This window comes from Elephas maximus, chromosome 20, assembly GCF_024166365.1.
Source record: "Elephas maximus indicus isolate mEleMax1 chromosome 20, mEleMax1 primary haplotype, whole genome shotgun sequence".
NCBI classification, from domain to species: Eukaryota; Metazoa; Chordata; class Mammalia; order Proboscidea; family Elephantidae; genus Elephas; species Elephas maximus.
In genome coordinates this window covers 57,484,321-57,509,666 of record NC_064838.1, presented here as the reverse complement: position 1 = coordinate 57,509,666, position 25,346 = coordinate 57,484,321, and the positions used below count along the sequence as shown (strand labels likewise).

At 38.5% G+C, this 25,346-nt stretch overlaps 1 protein-coding gene across 2 annotated transcripts in view; it reads left to right on the top strand.

Moving 5' to 3' along the window:
• Positions 1-25,346, top strand: part of DCP1A (decapping mRNA 1A) — a 51,437-nt gene that overhangs the window by 7,247 nt on the left and 18,844 nt on the right. For both annotated transcript variants that reach the window (XM_049862294.1, XM_049862295.1), the window contains exons 4-5: positions 17,676-17,742; positions 21,308-21,446. In XM_049862294.1, the coding sequence (XP_049718251.1) occupies positions 17,676-17,742; positions 21,308-21,446 (206 nt within the window). The remainder of the gene's footprint in view (positions 1-17,675; positions 17,743-21,307; positions 21,447-25,346) is intronic.

Genomic DNA, 25,346 nt, shown 5'->3' with positions numbered 1-25,346 from the left:
GGAAGTGGGAAGTGTGACACAACACAAATAGAATTGACCATGATTAATCAGAGCTTAACTCATCAGAGCTTCGGCTATCTGAAAATATTTCTATAGTCCAAGTGTGGGAGAAATTCTTAAAAAGCTAAGTATTAGGTTTTAGTTTTTGAAAATCCTAGCAAATATCTAGAGTGTAACCTTGGGTCAGCAGAGCCCTGGTGGTGCAGTGTTTAAAAGCACTCGGCTGCCAACCGAAAGGTCAGCAGTTCGAACCCACCAGCCACACTGAGGGAGAAAGATGTGGCAGTCTGCCTTGTAAAGATCACAGCCTTGGAAACTCTATGGGGCAGTTCAGCTCTGTCCTGTAGGGCTGCTGTGAGTCAGAATTGACTCGATGGCAGTGGATTTTGGTGGTAATTATAGATTAATTTGTCATAATGATGAGGCCAGACTTAACATCGTCGGGAGTATTTATTATGTTAATTAGAATATATGGGAGCAGAAAAGTAAACAAATGCATTTTACTGTAGAAAGATTTTCAATAAAGGGTTGAAACAATGGTTTTTTTTTAATTGAACAGGAGACTGGCTTAACCAGGTCATTCCATTCCTCAGTTAATTGAGGACTGAATCATCTCTTAAGGGCCATGTCGTTTCTAACATTGCTAATTGGAAATTTGAGAGCACACCAGCTTGTTTTCAGACTAGAGAAGGGCCTGAAAAGGTCAAATACAACACTGTGGGTCTGTTAGAAACAGACTAGGGGAGGAGCTTGGGAAAACGGAATATTTAAAGGAATAGCTGTGTTAGGGGAAAAATGACGCAACAACCTAAAGTGAGTGTGTGTTACAGCCTCGTGAGTGTATGTTTTGTCTACCTAGTCTTAAAAGTGGAAAAAGAGTCTGTCAGTTCAGCAAGCTTTTGAGTTATTTAGGGATTCGTTGTTTAAATAAAAAGTTAATTAGTGTCTGTACATATGGGTAATTATACCTGATTCTGTAGCTGCTCTTGGAAGTTCTCTTATGGCAAGATACCTGACCCAGTTAACTCAGGTTACACCTTTGCGTCCAGTGTGTCATTAAATCAGTTCTTTAAGTTAATGTAATAGAAAAACTATAACATTCTCCAGTTCTAAATTGGTCGTTTTAATTTTTTCTTTTTACTTTTTTATTTATACAAAATGTCCACCACCACTATCTTCCCCTACTGAAAAAAAAAAAAAAGTAAAATCTTACAAAAAATGCTTACAATAAGCAAGGGCTTAGGTTTGGTGATTTTTTTTAAACTTTTGGAAGCAGTGTATTTATTCTGTGCGGTGAGGAGGGGTGGGGAGGCTGGAGATTCTGTGGTTACTGAGCACCAGTGATATTCCCAGCACCTTATTTCTGATTCTTAATTTACAGATGAGGAAACATAAGGCTGAGAGAAGTTAACAAATTTGCTCAAGTCTCACAAAGGTAATAAATAGGTGACAGGAAGAATCGAAATCTAAGTGTGTTGTTTATATATTCTAGAGTAGTGCTGTCCAGTAGAGCCCTGCGATGATGGAAATGTTCTCTGTGAGCACTGTCTGGTATGATAGCCACCAGCCACACGTGGCTATTGAGCCCTTGAAATGTGGCTCCTTTGACTTAGGAATTTTATTTTATCTTATTTTAGTCAGTTTAAATTTTAATAGCTTCATGTGGCTATTGGAAACCCTGATGGCGTAGTGGTTAAGTGCTACAGCTGCTAACCAAAGGGTTGGCAGTTTGAATCCGCCAAGCACTCCTTGGAAATTCTATGGAGCAGTTCTCTGTCCTATAGGGTCGCTCTGAGTCGGAATCAACTCAACAGCACTGGGTTTGGTTTGGGTTCGTATATAGCTATTGGCAACCCTGGTGGTGTAATGGTTAAGAGCTACAGCTGCTAACCAAAAGGGTGGCAGTTCAAATCCATCAGACGCTCCTTGGAAACTCTGTGGATTGGTTCTACTCTGTCCTGTAGGGTCTCTATGAGTTGGAATCGACACGACGGCAATGGGTTTTGAGTTTTATGTGGCCGTTGGCTACCGTATTGGACGCTGGGATCTAAAGCGTGAATCCATTCTCTTACTCACTCTGCTAGGGCATGCCTAAATTGAACAACCACTTGGAAAGCTTTGGATTAAATTTTAATGCCATCCATTTTGTTATTCTCTTTTGAAGTTGATAAAGGATTTCCAGATACAAAGACTGCAGAAGATATCTCTGAGAGTGGCTTTACTATGGTAACACTGTTGGCAAGGAGTTTAGTTTGCAGGCAACAATTCTATTCTAGGCTTTGCCATTTTACTGACTGTAACTTTGGGTAAATCACTTAAACCACTTACCAGACCTGCTTATCTTTTTTTTTTTTTTTTTTTTTTAGTTTTATTGTCTGCTTTAGATGAAAATTTACAGTGCAAATTAGTTTCTTATTCAAAAATTTATACGCAAATTGTTCTGTGACATTCCGCGGTCTCCACAGTGTGTTAGCGCTCTCCCCCTTTCCGTTTACACAGTGCATCCCCCATGTCCATTTGTCCAGTTTTCCTGTCCCTTTCTGCTTTCTGTCTTTGTTTTTAGGCAGATGTTGCCCATTTGGTCTCGCATACTTAATTGAACTAAGAAGCAAGTTCCTCGTGTGTGTTATTGTTTGTTTTATAGGCCTGTCTAATCTTTGGCTGAAAGGTAGACTTTGGGAGTGGCTTCAGTTCTCAGTTAACATGGCGACCTGCTTATCTAAAAGGGACATCATGTATATGTAGATATTTTTTTGTCAGGCACTCAAAAATATAAAATATAGCCCGTGTCTCCATCTCAGACTCAAGCCAAATGGCTTTTAATATGTGGAGACTTTTCCCTAAGAAACATAGGTGATAGTTTTTATCTTGGATTTGCTGGAAAAAAAAAAAGTTATTTCGCTTTTGCTTTCATTTGTAAATGAAATCTCTTTTTACTAACTACCTGAGTTATAAAAGTATTCTTTGGAGATGCAAAACTTTTAGGAGCCTCATGGCATAGGAACATTGAAGAAAATGTCCTTCATCTTCTGTCTAATGGGAAAATCTTCCCACTACAAACATTTAGAAATGCTATATAAAATATTAAATGCAAAGCTTTTAACCAAAAGGGAGTAGGGGACATTTCCATGGGCTGACAACTCAGTGAAAACTGAAAACTAAAGTGGGAAGCATATTAGCTGACACTGGCTCCCAGCTATTATGAGGTTCTTGAGGGTAGGGAGTGCTCCTTAATAGGACTACATGATGATGTACACATGGGATAAGGAGGCAAAACCTTGGGCCTTCCTGGACCTAAGATGCACATAGCAGCATATAGCCAGGTACCCTAATGAACTACATATTAATTGATTATAAAGATGTTGTTGATAGGTGCTGTCAAGTTGCTTCCGACTCATAGCAACCCTATGCTCAACAGAACAAAATACTGCCCAGTCCTACGCCATCCTCACAGTCGTTAACTATGTTTGAGCCCCTTGTTGCAGCCACTGTATCAGTCCACCTCGTTGAGGGTCTTCCTCTTTTTCCCTGACCACCTGCTTTACCAAGCATAATGTACTTCTCCAGGGACTGATCCTTCCTGATAATATGTCCAAAATACATGAGATGAAGTCTCACCATCCTTTCTTCTAAGGAGCATTCTGGCTGTACTTCTAAGACAGATTTGTTTGTTCTGTCCTTCCATGGTCTTTTCAGTATTCTTCGCCAACACCGTAATTCAAATGCATTAATTCGTCTTCAGTCTTTCTTATTGATTGTCCAGCTTTCGCGTGCATCTGAGGCCGTTGAAAATACTCTGGCTTGAGTCAGGTGCATCTTAGTCCTCGAGGTGTCATCTTTGTTTTTTAACACTTGAAAGAGGTCTTTTGCAGCAGATTTGCCCAATGCAGCTTCTTCACTGTTGCTTCCGTGGATGTTAATTATGGATCCAAGTAAAATGAAATTGTTGACAACTTGAGTATTTTCTCTCTTGATCATGATGTTGCTTAATATTGGTTTTCTTTATGTTAAGGTGAAATCCATACTGAAGGCTGTAGTCTTTGATCTTCATCAGTAAGTGCTTAAAGTCCACTTCACTTTCAGCAAGCTTTGGATATTATCCTATCACTGACAGCTTTGTATTTCAGGATAGATCTTGAAATGTTCTTTTTGACGATGAACGTGATGCCATTCCTGTTCAATTTGACCTTCCCAGCATAGTAGACCAGATGATTGTCCAATTCAGAATGGCCAGTACCAGTCCATTTCAGCTCACTAATGCTTAGGATATCGATCTTAAAGTGTTCCATTTCATTTTTGACAACTTCTACTTTTCTTTGATTCATACTTTGTTCCATGTTCCAATTATTAATAGATGTTTGCAGCTGTTTCTTCTCACTTTGAGTCGTGCCACATCAGCAGATGAAGGTCTTGAAAGCTTGACTCCATCCACATCGTTAAGATCGACTCTTCTTAGAGGAGGCAGCTCTTCCCCAGTCATATTTTGAGTGCCGTCCAACCTGAGGGGCTTATCTTCGGCACTATATCAGACAATTTCCACTGCTATCCATAAGGTTTTAACTGGCCACTTTTTTCAGAAGTAGGTCACTGGGTCCTTTTTCCCAGTCTGTCTTAGTCTGGAAGTTCAACTGAAACCTGTCTACCATGGATGACCCTGGGCATAGCTTCCAGCATCACAGCAACATGCAAGCCACCACAGTATGACAGACTGACAGACAAATAGTGGGATTACAAAAATAGTTGCCCACTAACCTGGGGAGATGACAAACAAGCCTGTCTATCTCAATCTGGGCACTGGGTTGGAGGGAAAATGTCTCCTCTGAAAATTTTTACAATGAGCCTCCCTACACACAAATACAGAGTTCAAGTTTGTACTACTCCTGTGATATAATTTCTTACCCAGGCCAAGAAATTAATCCTTTGGGTGATGGGTGCTTTAGGACACCGGGCAGAAGCAAATGCAAACCCTTCTGGAGGTACAGACACCACATACTTAACCCAGGTTGCCCAAGAATTTTGCAGATTAATCTCATGGCCCAAAATTACTAAATATACAAGGAAATAATTCACAATGAATGAAAGGTAGGATACAATAAACAGTAGAATTGGACAATCCTTCCCAACGACTTTAGTTAATGGAATGATCAGATACTTCAACTGATGTAAATAGCAGGTATAGATTATAAAATAAGACAAAAAGAAATCAGTGAGAAACTGATATGCCCTGTAAACTATTGTGTAAAATGCAATTAAAAAAAAGACAAAAACATGAGAAAGGAATAAAATACTCCAAAAAAATTGACAGACTTGAAAAATAACCGAGAACTGACAGAAATGAAAATTTAATTATCGAAATAAACTTTATACCAGAATACATCCCAGAAAGGGAAAGGGAAAATATGACAGGTGATAGAATTAGAAAGTCTAATATATGAATGGATAAGAATTTTAGGTTAAAATAAATCTGGAAAGAGATGATATTTGAAGGTTATAGCTCAGAATTTTCCAGAATCCATGAAGGACATAAATCTCAGATTTAGGAAGTAAAATATGCCTGAATATAATCAATACACACCTAGACATCTTGTGGTGAAATATTAAAGGCCAAGGGATAGAAGCAGGATAACTCAGGATGAATTATTTACACTGGAACACCAGTTCAACTGACAGCATGTTTCTCAGTCGCAGCTACTGAGGTTGGAAGACAAAAATAATATTTTCAGAGTATTGAGAGAAAGCTATCAACCAATAATTCAGTAATTTAAGAGAGTAAAATAGACTTTTTTCAGCAAAAACAGAATGTTTGCCTCCAGCAGACCCTTGCAGTAGGGCCTTCTGAAGCAGCCCCATCCAGTGCAGTAGCCACTAGCCACACATGGCTGTTAGCATTTGAGATGGGCTAGTGCAACTGAATTTTTAGTTGTTTTTTTTTTTAATTTATTCAGTTTCAATTAATTTAAATTGAGCAGTATAGTTTTAAACAATGTAGTTCAGAAAGAAGAAAAATTGAACACAGGAGGAAGAAATAATTTGTATGAAATAATAATGAGCAAAAGAAAAGGAGATAAAACAAGCACTGAGTATGTAAAACAATAGCATGATGAATTTGGGTAGGGGTATTAAAAACAATATGAAACGAAAATACTGAATATGTTCAAAGCTAAAGCATTTCAAAATTGGGAGAGGGTAGATAAATTGATTTACTTTGAGACTGTTAAATCAGGTTATGTGTGTTCAGAAGATTCAGGATAACTACTGCAGTACAGAAATAGGATGTTTTAACTTTGAAACCAGTATGAAACAGGAAGGGGAAGGGGGGAGTAAGTAGAAAGCCCAAAATAAAATGGCAGAAGTAAATCAGTAATTAAAATGAATTTAAGTAAACTAAACTTGCCAGTTAAAAGAGATTCTAAGATGGGATAATGAGACAAAATTTGCCAATATGCTGTTTTCAAGAAACCCCTAAAACTCAAAAAGCCTGGAAAGATTGAAAGTAAAAGTATGAATAACATCCAGCAGAATTATTAACCAAAAAAGGCTAATATAGCTATGTTAACTATAATACATTTTAAGGAAAAAAAACATCATTAGGAAATAAAAGTCACCCTATATTGACAAAACAGAAGGAATAAATTACCCAGAAGATAAAATGGTTCTGAGCTGTCACGTACCTAGTTTATGTCAGAACTACAAATCAAAATGTAAAAATCCGTAATTATAGTGGGAGATTTTTAACAGATCCCCTCAGTAATTGACAGATAAAATGCAGTTTAGTAAAGTTATAGAATATTTAATATAGCTAACAAGCTTGGTCTAATGGACATATAATCAGAGAATTTGCATTTTTTTCAAATACATATTTGAACTTTTATAAAAATTACCACATTTAGTCCACAAAGTGAATCAGATCAAATACCAAAGTACTGAATTTATATAACAAGGCTAGTGTTCTTTGACCATAGCGCAGTTAAACTAGATATCGGTAACAGACAATCAAAACAACCATTAAGTTTAGAAATTTAAAAACACTTCTAAATAACTCATGGTTCAAAAAACAAGTTAAAATAGAAAATATTTAGAACTAAATGAAAAATCTTACATATCAAAACTTTTAGGACTCTGTTTAAATTGTATTTAGACAGATGTCTGTATTCCTAAATACCTATGTTAGAAGAAAAGAAAGAATGAATTAATGAATTGGACATCAGCCCAAGAAGTTACGGAGAAAAAAAGGTATATCTAACTAAAGTTGAAGAAAAATAAAAGTAGAAATTAATGCAGTGAAACAGTAGAGCACATAACAAAGAGCATTTCATCTGTGATATAATTGATCTAACAAAAACAAAGAGCAAGAGGAGGTACAATAGGGAATACTAGGAATAAAATATATATACACAACTACGAGAAAACACTGAAAAACTTTTTTTTTTTTTTGCCTGTAAGTTTAAAATTTAGATGATACAGCGTTCTAGAAGAATATAGAGTAACAAAACTTACTAGTGAATACATCCAAACTCCCTGAGGGACTGAATTACTGGGCTGAGGGCTGGGGACTATGGTCTTGAGGGGACATCTAACTCAATTGGCAAAACATAATTTTTAAAGAAGATGTTGTTGTTCATCCTACTTTGGTGAGTAGCATCTGGGATCTTAAAACCTTGAGAATGACCATCTAAGATACTCCAATGGTCCCACCCCATCTAGAACAAGGGAGAATGAAGAAAACCAAAGACCTAAGGGAAATATTAGTCTAAAGGACTAGCGCACCACAACAGCTATGGCCTCCACCAGACTAAGTCCAGCACAACTAGATAATGCCCAGCTACCTCCACCAACTCCTCTGACGGATCACAATAGAGGGTCCCGGACAGAGCTGGAGAAAAACGTAGAACAAAATTCTAACTCACAAAAAAAGAGCAGACTTACTGGTCTGACAGAAACTAGAGAAACCCCAAGAGTATGGCCCTTGGGCAGCCTATTGACTCAGTACTGAGGTAGTCACTCCTGAGGTTCACCCTTCAGCCAAAATTAGATAGGCCCATAAAACAAAACAAGACTAAATGGGCATACCAGCCCAGGGACAAGGGTGAGAAGGCAAGAGGGGACAGGAAAACTGGTAATGGGGAACCCAAGGTTGAGAAGAGGAGAATGTTGACATATCATGGGGTTGGAAACCAATGTAATAAAATCATGTGTGTATTAATTGTTTAATGAGAAACTAATTTGCTCTGTAAACTTTGATCTAAAGCACAATAAAAAAAAAAGATCACTCACTCTGTAATTAACCAAAATACATTAATAATATCGTTGTTGTTGTGTAAACTGATTGTGATTGAAATTGTTTTTCTGGTGTTGAGCCCATATTCACCAACTTGAAGTCATCTAAAAAACATTTGCCTTCCTAGAAAATACATATATAACGTGTTACTTTATTCCATTTTTCCTTTGATTAAACATAAAAGGAAAAAAAATTACACTCTATCTCTGTATAATTTATACCCTTTAAGCGTTATTATCTCTCAGAACATTGTACATGAATATATGTACTCTAGATAAACCAAAAACCAAACTGAACCCATTGCCATCAATTCAGTTCCAACTCAGCAACCCTGTAGGACAGAGTAGAACTATGCCTCTGGGTTTCCAAGCAACAGTTGGTGGATTTGAACTGCCTACGTTTTCGTTAGCAGCTGAGCTCTTAGCCACTGTGCCACCAGGACTCAACTCTAGATAAACCCACTTCTCATTTAAATACTCCTACCAAAATTAATTTTAACTTTAAGGCATATTGGCATGAAGAGTTTTAGGAATACTCTTAATTGCAAACTCAAATTGCCTCAATACTGTAATGGAGATATGTTTAGGGTAAGATGTTCTGTGTATATGGGGTCACACAAACTTAGTATGCGGTAAGTTTATTATTTTACCACTTTGAATTTTGTTATTATTGTCTTTTCCTGAGCTGCTGTGATAGGAACAAAAAGAATAAAATTACTATGTGTCAGTTTAGTGAATGCCTTTTAAATTTAATAATTAAAGAGAATAAGTGAAGAAAATGACTGAAAATCTGTGACACAAATAGTAAGCTGTAATAGAGAACCATTAAATTAATAAGTCTGCTATTCTCTAATTTGTTTCAGTTCAATGAAAACTCTCCTTAAATGAGTATTTGCTAACCAAAGAACTTGTTAATAGAATACTGTTATTGTACTCAAAACCGAAATACTTAGGAGACCTTTTGTACCCTCTTTTCATGGGAAAATCTACTAACCTTAAGGGTTCTTCAATAAATAATCCATTAAAAAAAAAAAATTACTAAATAGGACTAAATGGACTTACGAATAAAATAATTGGGTCGGTAGTTTAAAATCCTGCCCCACCTCACGTAAGGAGAATGCTGAGAGGAAATTTCTGTTCAGTATATGGCACAAGGACATAGAGTCCTCTGTATAGAGAACCAGATACAGGCTCTGTATATTTCTGATCTTGTTTTCACAGGAAGCATAACAATCTCCACAGGCCCCTCTTCTCCAGTGAGGAAATGATGTTTCTGTTATCTGCTGTTCCTTAAGCAGCATATCTTATAGCTAGACAGTCTACAGTATACCTGTATAATTTAAAATATTAACATAAAGATTTGTCATACCATCAAGCTCTATAAAATCAATTGTGGCATTTAATGATTTTCTTTTGCAATAACTATATTTACTATTGCCTTTTTTTTTTTTTTAGAAACAGAGTATTTACAAAAAAAAGAATTTTTTTTTTTTTTACCCCCACCACATCCTTTTTTAAACAGGAATACTTACTCTCTTTGTTTTTTTAGTTATACAGAGTATACATTGTAGATTTTCTCTTCCCAGACAAAACTCTATTCTGTCCTCCTCATGTTTCCTCCACCCAGCACCTTGAAAACACAGATCCCCCACTGAAGGTCACTTTTCATATTTTAAAATGTTTTCTGTAATCTAAAAGTACTTTTGGAGAAGTGAACAAATACCTTTTCAGTTTTCCAAAATAACCCAAATATATTCGGAATTTTATTTTACTTTGACGTTTTTAAATAGTAACAAGTTTGTGGTTTGCGTAAAACACTTCTAAATTGGTTGTAAGTGGCTTAAATCTAGTCTGAAATTTCTTAAAGAAAATGTTAATACCATATAGCTACTAGTCCAGTATGTTTACTCGCTAGCCTGTTTAAGAAGATAACCACCATAACAAGTACAACTGAAAATAAAAATATTGTTATTTAATATTTTTTTTAAGAACTTACCTCTAAAAGCTTGTGAGAAATGCCCCTTCGTTTCCTCTTCACTTATAACTTTTCCTTTATATCGGGCATCACTTTCTTGATACAGAGTGTTTTTAATTAAAATTAGATCACTAGAAAAAGTAGGGAGATTCATTTCCAAAGTGTTGAAAATGCAGCTGTCAGGTGGAAGGTTTTAGTGGAAATACTGTAGTGTGTGGTGATTTTGTCTCTCTGCTTGTCCTTTCTCATTTCAAGGGCAAGACTCAATAGTAGAGATGGTAGGTAGCTGTTGGCTTTTATCACAAATCTTCAGATTTAAAGCACAGTGCAAGAAATTTCCTTGCAAGGTAAGTTCATGATTTGTTACATCAAAAACTGAGTTCTACCTTCAAACTGACACAAGAATTTTTAAACAATAGGAAAAGTTCCACAGTTCATTCTCTGTGATCTTCGATTTCGGCACGGTGCTGCTCCCTTAGCCTGAGAAAAGGCAGCCCTTCACCATCAGCCGCGATTCCGATGTGGTTGCTGTGATTCTGTTATCAGCGGCAACTGCATTAGTCTGGCCTTCTGGACCAAGATAAGGAAAGAGCTTTGCTGTTGGCTACGTTTATAGATTGAAGGGGTAAAATACCATGAAAACAGAGTGACTTAGCCTCTAATACTGACCTGGTGACTCTGTTAGGTCAGATGTTTTAAAAGTAAGTATTGTTTTCTGTCTCATTGTAGGCTGCTGCTTAGTATTCTTGTAGAGCCCTTCTACCAAGACCCTTCTTGTTAATAGTATGAGACCATGCACATTCCAAAATTTCAAAAGTGAGTTCTTTTCGTTGTGCTTTCAGTAGTAACTACTGGCTCCCCCTGCCCCAAGATTTTAAAATGTAACCATGCACCGTTCATCTCTTTTAGAGAATTAGCATTTTAAGTATTGGATAATTTAAATGTTTTTTCTTTGGAGACCTCACAAGAAAAGCAGCGATTACTTTAGCTAAGTGGCAGAAATCTGTGTCGGAATCGACTCGATGGCAGTGGGTTGGTTTTTTTTAAGATAGGTTCTCATCTTGTGTTTACCCAGTGAAATTCAGTGGAGAGATAGAAATCGAAACAGAGTAACCTCTCGTCCTCGGGACCTGAAGCAGTTGCAGTGTCCAGGATAAGTCAGACCGAGCCCTCGAGGCTCGGCCCGGAAGATCCAGGCAAAACTGGGCTGCTTCCGAAGTGACTGCGCCCGGGCGTGCTCAGCTTTTTCTGTTTTAGTAAAAGGAAAGCACAGGATAAGCGTGTGTTACTGACATTTAAATATTAGGCTGTTTTACACACAAACACAAATTTGGATTTCTAGTTTTTCTTGTAACAAAATGGCATGTCTGGCCACACAACACCTGCATTTCTGCAAGCAGTAACAGTCAGCTGGAGTTCTGGGTAAGTACACCTACCATAGCCCATTACTGATCCCACCCTGCCCTGAGGTCTCTCATACCCCAGTGGGCATCTGCGTTTACAGCCCTGGTTTGGACGATCTCTTAGTAGGTTGGTAGAAACATATGTAGCAGTAGCTGTTAAGGAGAGGAGAGGACATAGTCCTTATACCACTATCTGACCTAACTATTCCCCAGTGCCCTAACTAGATTTTTTCGAAGCCTGGGTAACAGGAACTCAATCTTACTTATAAACATACAGTATTTCCCTGGCTGCTTAAATGCCACCTACCAAAATCTCCTATTGTAAACCCGGATCGGTCTGTGTGTGTGTGTGTGTGTGTGTGTGTCCGTGTGTGCATGCGCGCATTCAACACCCAGGGCCTTTGTCCTCAGTCTTTCCCAGCCCTTTGACGTTCATGGGGAGCCACCAGCCTTACTCTTAAAGAAAACGATTGGACAAGACAGAGGTATTTCCTTTTTCACTTGCCAGGGCAGACTCATACTTCTATAATCCTTTTTTTTTTTTAATAATCAGAGGGGTCCTATGTCTAGGGTAAATTTTTTTGGCTGTATTCAAAGCCCATATTCTTGTTTTTGTTTCCTGGTATAGAAAACCTTTGTTAACTCTACCACCACCACAAGAAGAACTTTCGTCCAGTGCCTTTAGTGCTTGGCACCATACTGAGAAAATCTCAAGCCTCTTCAGATCCTTCTAGGAAGTAGGTCAGATCTAAATAATAAATGAATCAAAAAGACAATGTGTTGATAGAGTTATTACTATCCCTGTTTTGTTTTTTTTTTTTTTTTTTATTAAGCTTCAAGTGAACATTTACCATTCCAATCAGTCTGTCACATGTAGGTTTACATACATCTTACTCCCTTCTCCCACTTGCTCTCCCCCTATTGAGTCAGCCCTTCCAGTCTCTCGTTTCATGCCAATTTTGCCATCTTCCCTCTCTCTCTGTCTTCCCATGCCCCCTCCAGTCAAGAGTTGCCAACACACTCTCCCGTGTCCACCTGATTTAATTAGCTCACTCTTCATCAGCATCTCTCTCCCCCCCACTGACCAGTCCTTTTCATGCCTGATGAGTTGTCTTCGGGGATGGTTCCTGTCCTGTGCCATCAGAAGTTCTGGAGAGCATTGTCACTGGGATTCCTCTAGTCGCAATCACACCATTAGGTGTGGTCTTTTAATGAGAATTTGGGGTCTGTATCCCATTGGTCTCCTGCTCCCTCAGGAATTGTCTGTTGTGCTCCCTGACAGGACAGACATCGATTGTGGCCGGGCACCAACTAGTTCTTCTGGTCTCAGGATAATGTAGGTCTCTGGTTCATGTGGTCCTTTCTGTCTCTTGGGTTCTTAGTTGTCGTGTGACCTTGGTGTTCTTCCTTTGCCTTTGCTCCAGGTGGGTTGAGACCAATTAATGTCTTTTAGATGGCCGTTTGTTGGCATTTAGGACCCCAGGCGCCACAATTCAAAGTGGGATGCAGAGTGTTTTCATAATAGAATTGTTTTGCCCGTTGACGTAGAAGTCCCCTCCAACCAAGTTCCCCAGACCCCAGCCCCTGCTTCACTGACCTTTGAAGCTTTCATTTTATCCCGGAAACCTCTTTACTTTTAATCCAGTCCAATTAGGCTGACCTTCCTTGTATTGAGTGTTGTCTTTCCCTTCACCCAAAGCAGTTCTTATCTACAGATTGAGTATCCCTGTTTTTAAGACATTTCACAGCATCTCCAGAAGTCTTTAGGGATTTTACAAAGTCCTCATATTAGTTTAGATTTTCTTGATCTTGTGTGTACCATATACAGCTCAAGATGAGAAGCAGAGTCAAGCATAGGATCAACTCATAATAGGCTGTGCAGAGTCTTTAAACAGGGCACCCTGGAGAAGTGGAAAGCTCTTGCCCCTTAGCTTTTTAAAATTTTTCAGTATTAAATAATTCTTTTTTCTTTGTCATTAATCTTATTTTTTCACATTTTTAAAAAGAAAGGCCTTTGTTCGAAAAGCCAGGGAAACATTTAATTTTTGGTATTCTTATCTGCATCTTGATATTTTCCATAGAAGTATAGCCTAAAGGCAGTTAATGTTCTGTCACATTCCTGGCTTTTAAGTGACTTGGAGACAGCTGTTCATGGTCTTGCTCTATGTGGGTGTCCAATTAATAATTGTTCATTTTCATCTTCTGAAAAGCCATTTATAAAACAAATGCCGGCATTATTTGCCATGGCGAGATAACGTGTCCCCAGATTTCTAAATCCCCCATAATATAATCAGGGAAAATTGTTTCAGAATGTTTCAGCAAGTGACATGTAGGTAGAATGCATTGTGCCTGAGAGTGTAATTTCTCTCCAAGGAAGAATACTTAGCCTTGGTTTGGAGACAAGGTCCTCCGTGGTTTTAGTTATCTGGTGAACTTGTCTGTCATTCCTCACGAGTGACAGTGACAGGCTCAGTGGCAGTTCCCTGGGCCTTCTTGCCAGTTGCATGCACTGAGAATTTGATAGGTTGGCAGACAGAGCTGATTCTTGAATGCGTGTCTGAACCTCTGCAGGTCTGCTTTTGGCAGAATCGAGTGTGACTCTTATCCTTCACCCATTAAGCTATCATTATAGCTTCCTTATCTTTATTTCTTCTGCGAACATGCCTTTGAAGGTGTTTGGCTCTTTTTTGGCAGTTTATTTGATAATGTACAAGAGTAGAAGGCATGTGTCTTATTCTAAATCATACTGTGTTTCTTTAGAGGAAAAAGGGAGGACTTAAATGAAGATTTGTTATAATAAGTTGACAGCTAGGATGTACTTATTTTAATATCAATAAGAAATGATTTCCTAAGAATTCAGTTTAGAATCCCCTATGAAAACATACTGAATTGCCGACATTTGACGCTAAAAATCTGTGTGCTCCTCTCTTGAGGCTGATGTATTGCATATAATAAACTTTTTGTAATCACCGTTAAGTTGTATGAATATGTCCAAATATATGGTTTATTAGGGAATAACTAGAACCTTTTGTATTTGGACTTTTTTATGTTTTGGGTATCCCTTAGCCAAGGTTGGAAGAGGCATATTTAAAGAAAGATGGCTATGAGTAATTGCCATATATGGAGTTGTTTGAAAGCCCCGATCTGGTTTACTCTAAGTTGGAGCAACCCTTAACTGCTAAGAACATAACTAAGACCCTGCTGTAGATAATGCTTAATAATTATTTGCTTCTTTACCCTTCCATTGAGATGTCAAAGCTGAGTTTAATCTGTTGATTTACATTATGTAAAATATTCCGAAATGACTCGTTCTTTATTGGGCTTTGATTCTGTTTGAAACATTGGTAATGTTTTGAAATTCTGTGTGTAGAAGAGGCACTGGGTTCCAAACACAGCAGGGTGGAGGCACAGAGACTGGCCAGCTTGGGCCACCTCAGGGTAGCGCAGGGACCTGAGCTCTGTGTGGACTGGTGACACATGGCCAGACATGGAGTCCTACAGTCAGGTTAGGGTAGCAGGAGGTTTTTTTTTTTTTTTTTTTTTGCCAGAGAAGCCATGTAGTGAGCAGCATAGGAAGAAAACTCTGTTCATGATCTTCATTCATTAAAATAAAACCATTTACTTGCTCTGCAATACAGTGTTTAACTCCTTCTACAGTGACAATCGAAGAGTTCAGCTAAATTTTATTTCTACTGAAACCTGTTGCTGTTGAGTCAATTCTGACTCTTAGCAACCCTATAGGACAGAATAGAACTGTTCTGTAGAGTTTCCAAGGAGCATCTGGTGGATTTGAACTGAGGACCTTTCGGTTAGTAGCCGCAGCACTTAACCACTACACCGCTAGGGTTTCCTTCTACTGAAAAGGAAACTTAAAATTGTGATTTTTTCATGAAGACTTTTGTGGAATAATGGCCTTAATTCTGGGTATAACAAATAATCTGCAGTTAAAATAGCTCTTACTAACAGTGGGAGTCCTGGTGGCATCGTGGTTAAGAGCCGTGGCTGCTAACCAAAAGGCTGGCCGTTTGAATCCACCAGCCGCTCCTTGGAAATCTTATTGGGGCAGTTCTACCCTATCCTGTAGGGTCACTGTGAGTCAGAATCAACTCCACGGCAGCGGGTTTGGTTTTTTGGGGTTTTTTTGTTTAGTTTTGTTTTGTGTGGCATTCACAGTGGTTTTCTAAATTGATGGTGTATATTGATCCTTAGAGAGTCCAAATACTAGTTATAAAAAAAAAGATTTTTAATTTAAAGTTTCTTACACTAGCATATGTATTTCCTGTATTCTATGTCATATCCTTTTAGTGGGGAATTTTTTTACTTAGTTTATTTATAGGCTTTCTTTTATGTGCTTTCATCTTTATAAGTGAACTTCTCATTAACTTTCTGTTTCCATGAAAAATTTTATGTTATTTTAACTAATGAAGCAATGGGTATGTAGTGGCAACATTCTTGGCTTAGGAGTGAGAAGATCTGAGTTCTAGTTAATAGGTCTGCAACTGATTTTCTCTCTAAGTTATTAAAAAGTCTTTTAGTCGCTCTATAAGCCCTTAGTTTTTCATCCATAAAAAAAATGAGACTTGTATTTTTTTTTTTTTTTTGCAAGACTATGCAGAGATGGCATGGACTTGTCTCTCCTTGCTCCTCCCTACTAAGTATAGCTATAAAACCTGAAAATAATACAAGAGACAAAGGAGAACTCTGAAAAGTGGAAAGGGGAAGAATATGATCTGGATAGGGCCCAGTATTGGAGAAACAACACAGCAGCAGGGTTTCTTACGACCTGCTCGCCAACAGAAGAAGATGACAACAGGCCTAGTGTTTCTTGACCTCCAACCTGCAATAGAAAGTGGCCCAGGTAGGCTCATTCCTCCCCCAAACCAAATGGGCATTACACCAACAGCAGCAGGCCAGCCTAACAAAAGGATTGAAAACCCAGTGAGTGGCCCCCAGGAGATTTCTCTCCATCATGGCAAACTCCTTCTACTTTTTCAAGCAGCACTGGCAGAGAGTCCCACTAAGTTCCAACTTCAGGGAATTAGAATAAGAAGAGCAAAAAACTCAAAGCAAGCAGAAGGGAAGAGATAATAAAGAACACAAACCAATGAAACAAAATGAGAAAATCAGTGAGACAAAAAGCCGATTCTTTGAATCTAGAATTATTTCAAAACAAGAAAGCTTAATTGAAAAAAGCATAATGATACCTGCCCTTCCTGTTTCAGAGAGTTGTTGTAAGTACAAAGGAGGTGGGAGCTGCGACACGCTTTGAGAGGTCACGGTGGGTGCACATGGTAGCCATGAGCTGTACCCATCAATGTGTTTATTTTGACTTATATTTCTCCTCTGCCTTATCCAAAAGTATGTATAGTAGCTTTTAAGTATTGTCCATTTAACTATTCAACAAATATTTTTTGAGGGCTGGTCACATTGGGAATGAAAAAGGTGGGAAAAGAAGCGTGATTGATGGAGCTCAGCTGCAGCACTCACGTTTCCCGTGTGGACAGTATTGATCATGGCATGGACCTGGAGCTGGTATTTGTTTAATTCTACATTTTAACTTTCAAGAGACTCATGAAGGTTTTAGTGTTTGATCAGCCAATTAACTTGGTTTTCGTTAAGACCTTTTCACATTTTAATATCAGTTTGGAACGCATCATACACTCAATGTTGCTTCTTAATTTAATTGGCAGCATTTTTTCGTTCTTGATAATACATAACATAATGGTACATCTGCCACTTAGTGTCCTCTTAGGCCAAGTGAGATATGGTAATAATGTCTACGATTATTTTTGCAATTATCTCAATATTTTGCAATTATCTCAAAATGTCCCGATTTTTACTTAACAGTTTTGGAGGGAGACCTTTTTTTCCACCTCCTATAAAGGGACTGAACAATTTGAGGATCTAGCAGTAAATTCAGTAGTGTTCCATGGTGATAATATATTATTCATGTATACCCAAGTATTGAAACTTCATTTCCCCTCATCTTTTTTTTTTTTTTCTCTCCTTTGTTTTTCAAGTGTCAATATACAGTATCTGGTTTTATGACAAGAATGACTGTCACCGCATAGCCAAACTCATGGCCAAGTAAGTATTTGTATTACACCATAGATTTAATTAATGGTACATGAGAAATGAAAAAATGACTTTTTCCCTCACTTCTCTTTGTTACCAGCATCTATTAACATTATGTATTTCCCCGCTGATTTTCTGTTTGCTGTTGAAAATTTGGGGAAGAAATCTAAAGTTATCTGTAATCCTGCTACCCCATTGTTAGCTTTTCAGTATGTCAGTATGTTTCCTTCCCATCTTCTTCTCTCTGTGTATATTAGGTTGATGTGTGTGATCTTTTTTTTTTTTTTTTACGAAAATAGGATCGTACTCTACATCCTGCTTTTCATGTCAACAGCATTTTCCCAGGGCATTTATAAGTTTAATAGTCCTCTACAGGATTTATAGTGATCGCATTGTATTTAATCCTATAGGCAGATAATAATTTAACCAGAACCTAACAGTTCAGCGTGCTGGTTAGGGCCATGACCCTGCCAAGGATATCATCAGCCTGATTACCATATGCAGTGGTTCTGATTTAGGTTCTGTCCAGGCCTTGTGTGGGAGAATCTGGCTCTTTAGTCCTAAAAACTTATAGAGAAAACCAATTTGAGATTTTTTTCTCCATCAGGTCAAGTGGTACCCCTAAAGCTTTAGATGGTAAATAAAGCCGAAAATTGATGGCTTATCTGAAAGTCCTATATTGAATCCAAGAGTGGGATGAATAAGTAGAAACAGGAAGCAGAGAGGGGAAAGAAGAGTTTGAGGGGCTCTTCCACTGGAAATGCCTGAAAGAGCAACATTTGCTTAAGTTTTCAGCTTATTTGACAAGGAGAAGGGGAGGTCTTAAAAGTAGAGAATGCCCATGTGAGACTGTTGGTCAGTGAAGTTTTCAAGTGTCTGGCCGATTTATGGCTGAAGAGAATGCCTTATATATTAATATCAACTCCATAATAGATGACTTTCTGATCACCAGAGATTAAAAATAAAAATTATCTTTCTTTGCTCTAAGTCTGCCTGCAAACAGCCTCTGTTTGCTACACATTTCAGAGTATCACCTCTGTTAACCAAAATTACAGGTAAAACGCTTTGGCATATTGTGCCTCTAAATAAACTTGCCTGTCAGTGCCCATTTGTTAAGTTCAGTTCTTCCTGTCACTATTTTGACAACTGCAATATAATAAAAATTCTCCAAATAAAAAAATTGATTTATTGCAAAAGCTGTTTATAAAAAGTGAGAAGCTACGTAGGAGGTCAACTGAGCTTCCAGAACTTCAGACCTGTGCTGTTTCTAAATTTGGAAATTCTTTGGGTGACTGGAAGTGGCAAAGTTGAAAATCACTAAGCTTAGAAAATGTTGACTGTCCTGAAGAGAAAATCCAGTCTGCCAAAAAATGTTTTTAAGAATAAAAGCTCTTTGAATGTTTGCCGGCATAGAGTATAAAATTTGGAGAACTCCTGGAAGTAAGTTTATTTCTAATCTATCAGACAGTCTCAGGGGGCACAATGGAGTGTTAGAGAGGAAGGAAGAGATGTGAGGTCGCTGTTCATAGTGCTTGAACCGGAAGGGGCCTTAGAGTTTAAGCCTTTCTCATTTGAGAGTCCCTCCCACACCACCCCTGACAGCTTGTTTTCAGCAGTTGTGAAGCTTTGTCCAGTGGCCTATCCACAGTTATCAACAGTGATGATTATTAGAAGTGTTCTTCTTTTAAACCAAAACCTCATATCCAGTCCAGGTTCAGGGGAGAGTTGAATTCCACCATGGCCAAGCCAGGCAACATGGCAGGAAGTAGATGGAAAACAGGCTTTGTGACGAGAGTCCTTTATGAAGTTGGATTCAGACTGAGTATTATTAAATCAACAAACAAATCGTTTTTAAATAGTATTCTTTTTTTTCAGATTATTAAAGCAGTACATGTTAATTGTGGAAAATGCCCAAAAGTACCAAAAGAAGAATAGGAAATTGTTTGTCCTCTACCATTGAGAAATAACCAACATGTACCTCTCCAGTCTTGCTTTTCTTTTAAATAAGTCACACAGCTGTGACAAGGCAGTATTTCTTTTCCAGGAATTTATTACTAGCATGGATATAAAATATATTACATTATTGATACAAATTGATCTGATTTTCATATCCCATTCCAGTCATTTTTCAGTCTATCATATGTCCATGAGTCTATGTTCATTTTAGAAGTAATAATCTTATTAAGAGCTGTAATAATTTAAATAAAGTACACATTACCTTAAAGCAGCATTTTCCAAACAGGAATCCTGCCTCAGAGAAAGATTCTGTAGTCAAATAAAACTGGGGAAAATCTACTAGTCCACCCTTCTTGAAGAATGACAGTACACTCTAGCATATCAAGCATGTTGACACGTTTAGCATGTCAGAATAATTCTACTGTAAAGAAATCTGTTTAACATGGTTTAACTCAGTGTTTTATAATAAAATAACCCAGCTGTGCCTATTACACTTACCCCACCATGGGAGTTCTTGGATAGGCTGCTTTAAAGGAGTGAACTGACACTGAGTGGCCTCTTCTTCTCATTCCACAAAAACAAGCCCCGCACTACTGAGTTGTTTTATTGCCTGTCATCATCACTGCCTAGGAAGTTGTCAGTTAACACAAGTGTCAGGTTGTGTCTGTGCGTATAATATCCCACGGCAGGTAGGCCCATTCATTTTAGTTAGGACTGAAACCTGAACAAATGTCCAAAAAAAAAAAATCAATTGCCGTATTAAAATCTATTATTTACAAAAGATTTCAAGCGTGAAAAAAATACGAGAAACAATATAACAGATACCACGTGCTCACCACCCAGCTTTCAGTTCCTAATATTTTGCTATAAATGCTTCAAACCTTTGTATGCAGGGGAGCAAGAATTTTCTTGAGAAATGAAACCCCACAGGTGGATTTGAAGACTCCCCAACGCTATCTTAAGCTGCTTTATGTATTTTCAAATGAAAAATTAGCTTGAGCAACACCAATCCAAATAAAGGGCATTTCCCCAAACACCCCGGAGCTCGGTTACCTGCTTGGTGGTATTTAAAGAGGAGAATAAGGGAAACCGTTTTGTTTGTTTGTTTGCTTGCTTGCTTGTCTGTAGGGCTATGAGTAATGTTTGAGAGTCACCAGGACCTCTGTTTCTAAGAAATTAAGCTTTCTTTTTCCCTGCTAGCCCAGTATCAATGCAGACTTTCCCCAGAGGGTTATTCAGCCCTACTGCCTTCCCATGTCTCAATAGCATTGTCCATTTTCACATTTACTTCAATTAATTTGATTGATTTTGAGATACTTCTTGAAAAAAAGAAACACTTTAGTCAAGTTTTTAATGTACGTACTTCGACCAACTCTAGGAAAGAGTTCTATATTATTGTTTTTGTAAAAGTGAAAATATTAGTTGGCACTGTTGTGAGTGAGCTGGAGAAATGGTAAGTTGTATATTCCTGGGATAAGGTAACCAAGGCTCCATGTCTTGTACTGCAAAGACACTGTCATCACATGATACTGTTTATGTTCTTGGAAGGTGGACATCAAAAGAGTTCTTGGGTCAGATCCTGTCTAAAGAGGCTTTCTGACAGCTGGTTCTCCTTCTCTAGTGTGGTGGAAGAGGAGACACGGCGGTCCCAGCAGGCTGCTCGGGATAAGCAGAGTCCTAACCAGGCCAATGGCTGCAGCGACCACAGGCCCATCGACATCCTGGAAATGCTGAGCAGAGCCAAGGATGAGTATGAGAGGGTGAGGCTCTCTGGGTGCTGACCAGGAAAGACTGGAGGGAGTGAAGAGGCCTGCAGGGGTCTCATGGACTGGGGAAGACACCTTCAGACCAGCAGAAGTAATTCGTTCAAAAAGAAGCATGTGTTACAGTTTTAAGCCTAAAAGATAAGGAAAGAAGTCAGCTTATCTCAGAGTACTTGTTTTTGACGGGAAAAAGAGTACTGTTTTTCTATTCCTGTACAATTACTGTAGGAGAAGATGATTTTGGAGTACTGGAGGTATCCTGCTATAGGCAGTGCTGGAAAAGCTCAGTCCATGCCTCTTCACCTCTGCATTGTCTGTCAGGGTGCTCGGTCACTTAGGAATTTGTGTAGGTATCATCCTCAGCTTTGAAAAATCTTCTGAAGATTTGCACCTCTTAGTACTAAAAGGGATATTTATGGTCTCTAACTGGTGTTAAACACACAACCTTCCTTAAAATCTTTTGGAACTTTACCCAAATGAGAGACTTTTCTTGAATTCAGTTTTTTCTTTTTCTTCTGTTGCATTTTATCTTATTACATTCTTCCAAAAGGCGAATGGTATGGATGTTTTGGTACTTGAACGAATTTACGCAGCATGTATTTATGAATCATCCACTGTAGGCTAAGCACTCAGACAGTGGTTTTCAAAACCTTTTGGCGTTGGAACTTATATGGCTTTCACATGACAGCAGTACCTCAAAGCGCCATGGTTCACTGAAGTGAGAAGTAGGCCAGGCCACTTCCTGAAGAACGTGCACCACAGTGCTCTACTGCACCTACGGTTTCTGTCCTATGCAGCACCTTCATCCAGTCATCACTCAGGGCGAGTGAGAGAGCCCTGTTTCAGCAGAATTACAATTATCACCCCACCCTTCACTAAACATTGGGTGAAATGCTTTTCTTTCATTTGTTATTTACTCTTCATCTTACCAAAGGTTTAAGGAACCTTTGAAAAGTACTATCTAAGGTCATGTTTCCCAAACAACACTAACCAAGGTTGTTAACAGGTGATCCTTGCAAAAAGGCTCCTTGGTCAAATGAGTTTGGGAAATGTTAACTGGACTCTTACTCCCTGCGTCTTCTTGGGGGTTTATGGTGCTGAAGACTCTGAGCGGTCCCACAGTAAACAAAATGGTAACGCTGGCTCTCAGATTCGTTTGATCACAGGACGGTCTTTTGTGCGCTCATTAACTGCAGTTAAAATCTGGAATTCAGGGAACATGTTGGAAAAAACACTCTGGGAGGTAGTTTTTTTAAAAAATAAATGCTCTTATGTATCTATGAAAATAAAATATAGGACCCTCAGTCATCTCTATAATGAATTTATTGATTCTTTGGAGACTGAATGAGAATAAGTTTCAAGAAGCATTTTCTGAACTTCTGGGTTACCTCATATTCCCCAAGCTCCTCATGCCTTTAAGGAGATCTGAGCTTTTTACATAAATACCTTGTTTCATTTTTATAGAGTCCTTTCTGCATGCTGATAACAGATGACTGACAAGTCCAGGGTTCTCTCACTCGTCCTGAGTGATGACTGGATGAAGGTGCCGCATAGGACAGAAACCGTAGGTGCAGTAGAGCACTGTGGTGCACATTCTTCAGGAAGTGGCCTGGCCTACTTCTCAGGACAAGGAGCAAGCCATAGAAGCAAAGAAGGGAGTGGAATAAAGCCTTGTTCCTGTACATAAAGCTGTAAAGGAACTCCAGGGTCAAGTGGGCAATCTAAAAATCTGACATCATTTCTGATTATGTAAACTTTGCACAGTAAAAATAGAGCACAGTAATTTCCCTCATAAGGAAAAGTCTTCCACAATGTGGCATAAATAAAATTTTGTCTGTGGTTAGGCTGAAACTAAACCTTTGGGGATTTAGTTGAATCCTTGATACTTACAATGTGTTCTGTTTTTGAAAACTGTGGATAGGTGGTGCTTCCTTAAATAAGAGTTTTGTTTTCTTGTCTGCATTTTCTGTCATAACCAGATGGAGCTGGTGTTAGCAGTCACCTACACATCCGTATCTTAGCATTTGGATGGGCTCTCCTGGACCGCTGCATGGTTTGGGTGGCCCCTTTGGTTGTCTGAGGTGGAGACTGAGGAGATCAGCAGAGTCCAGGCAGGGCAGAGGTACAGGCTAGCCCTCAGTGATGGGATTTACTCCTCAATCTGATCGCCTCTGTTCAGTGTATATAGTAAGTGCAATTCCAGACTTTTGAGTAGAGCATTTATAGTAATTAGAGACTTCTTGAAAATAAAAACTCAGTAATAAGCATTTTTCCCATAGCTCCTATAGTTTGTTTTAACCAACTTTCCCAATTTTATTGTAAAGAAAGATGGTTGAAACTGCAGTCCTTAACAATTGGCCCATTGTGAGTAGCTTCTTGCCACAGGGTGAAATTCTGGACTTCGGTGGTGTTTGCTTGGTTTGTTGTTGTGTTATTATTAGAAGCCGTCGAGTTGGTTCTGAATCATAGAGACCGTCTGTACAGCAGAACAAAACGCCATCTTCACAATCAGTGTTATGCTTGAGCCCATTGTTGCAGCCACTATGTCAGTCCATCTCACTGAGGGTCTTCCTCTTTTTTGCTGACCCTTCACTTTACCAAGCGTGATGTCCTTCTCCAGGGACAGGTCCGTCCTGATAATATATCTAAAGTATGTGAGACAAAGTCTTGCTATCTTCCCTTCTAAGAAGCATTCTGGCTGTACTTCTCCCAAGACAGATTTGTTTGTTCTTCTGGCAGCCCATGATATATTCAGTATTCCATGGAATATTCAATAGTTTTAGTTGAATTGCAAAAAAACGAAAAAGCACAGTTTTCTTCTTAAAACAGTAGGAACCATTCTTTTGTTTATTATATAAGCAGCACATATTATAAAAAATTTAATAAAAATTATAATAAAGGAAAACAATACTACCACTTAGAAATAATCACTGCTAATACCTTTTTTTTTTTTTAATACCTAGTTATGTGTCCTAAAAATATGTATCAGTGTGTCCAAGTGTGTGTGGTATGTTTGTATATGTTTTAGTAAAATGCTCTTTTATAACCCGTTTTTCCCCCACAAAATAGTATCTGTTTATTGACAGTAACTATTCATGTCTACCAACCAAACCAAACCCATTGCTGTCAAGTCGATTCCGACTTACAGCAACCCTATAGTTAGTAGAACTGCCCCATAGGGTCTCCAAGGAGCAACTGGTGGATTTGAACTGCTGAACTTCTGGTCAGCAGTTGAGCTCTTAACCACTGCGCCAGCAGGGCTTCATTTCTACCACTGGCTTTCAGATTATCACCCCTGGTATTCTACAGAGCGCTGAGAGATTGGCCAGGGGGCATATTTGGGGCCCATTTCAACTGGAGCATTTCTACTTACCTTTTTTATCTTTGTCTATTTCACAGGGACTCCCTGGAAAGTTCCGTTTGGGAGAAAGAAAAGTTTTTGTAAAAAGAACTATGACGTTAATAGCTGTGTATTTTTCCTTCATTAATTTGTATAAACAATACCCTAGGTTTTCCTAATTCTTTGTATTAGGAACACAGTAATATATCTTTATAGCTAAGGCCTTGTAGCTAAATCTTTACGTACAGCATTAAATTTCTTAAAAGGCCCTGCCCAACTATCCGAAATTCTTGAGAACTTTTAAAGTACCAGTCTCATAGCTTATGTTTGAGTTAGGTAGTGTAAATACCCCAAGAGCCAGGTAGATCACGTTAGTCAAATGGACCAGGCTGGAACTAGAGCAGACGGAAAGAGCTTGTTCCCTGTGTGAAAAGGCGGGTTTAAAGCTCAGCTACAGCCAGTTACTGCCAAATGAGCTGCGGTTGCCACATCATCCAGCTTCTCTCTGAAAATAATAAGTCTACATTTTTATGTGAAAACTGCCAGCGTTTGAAATG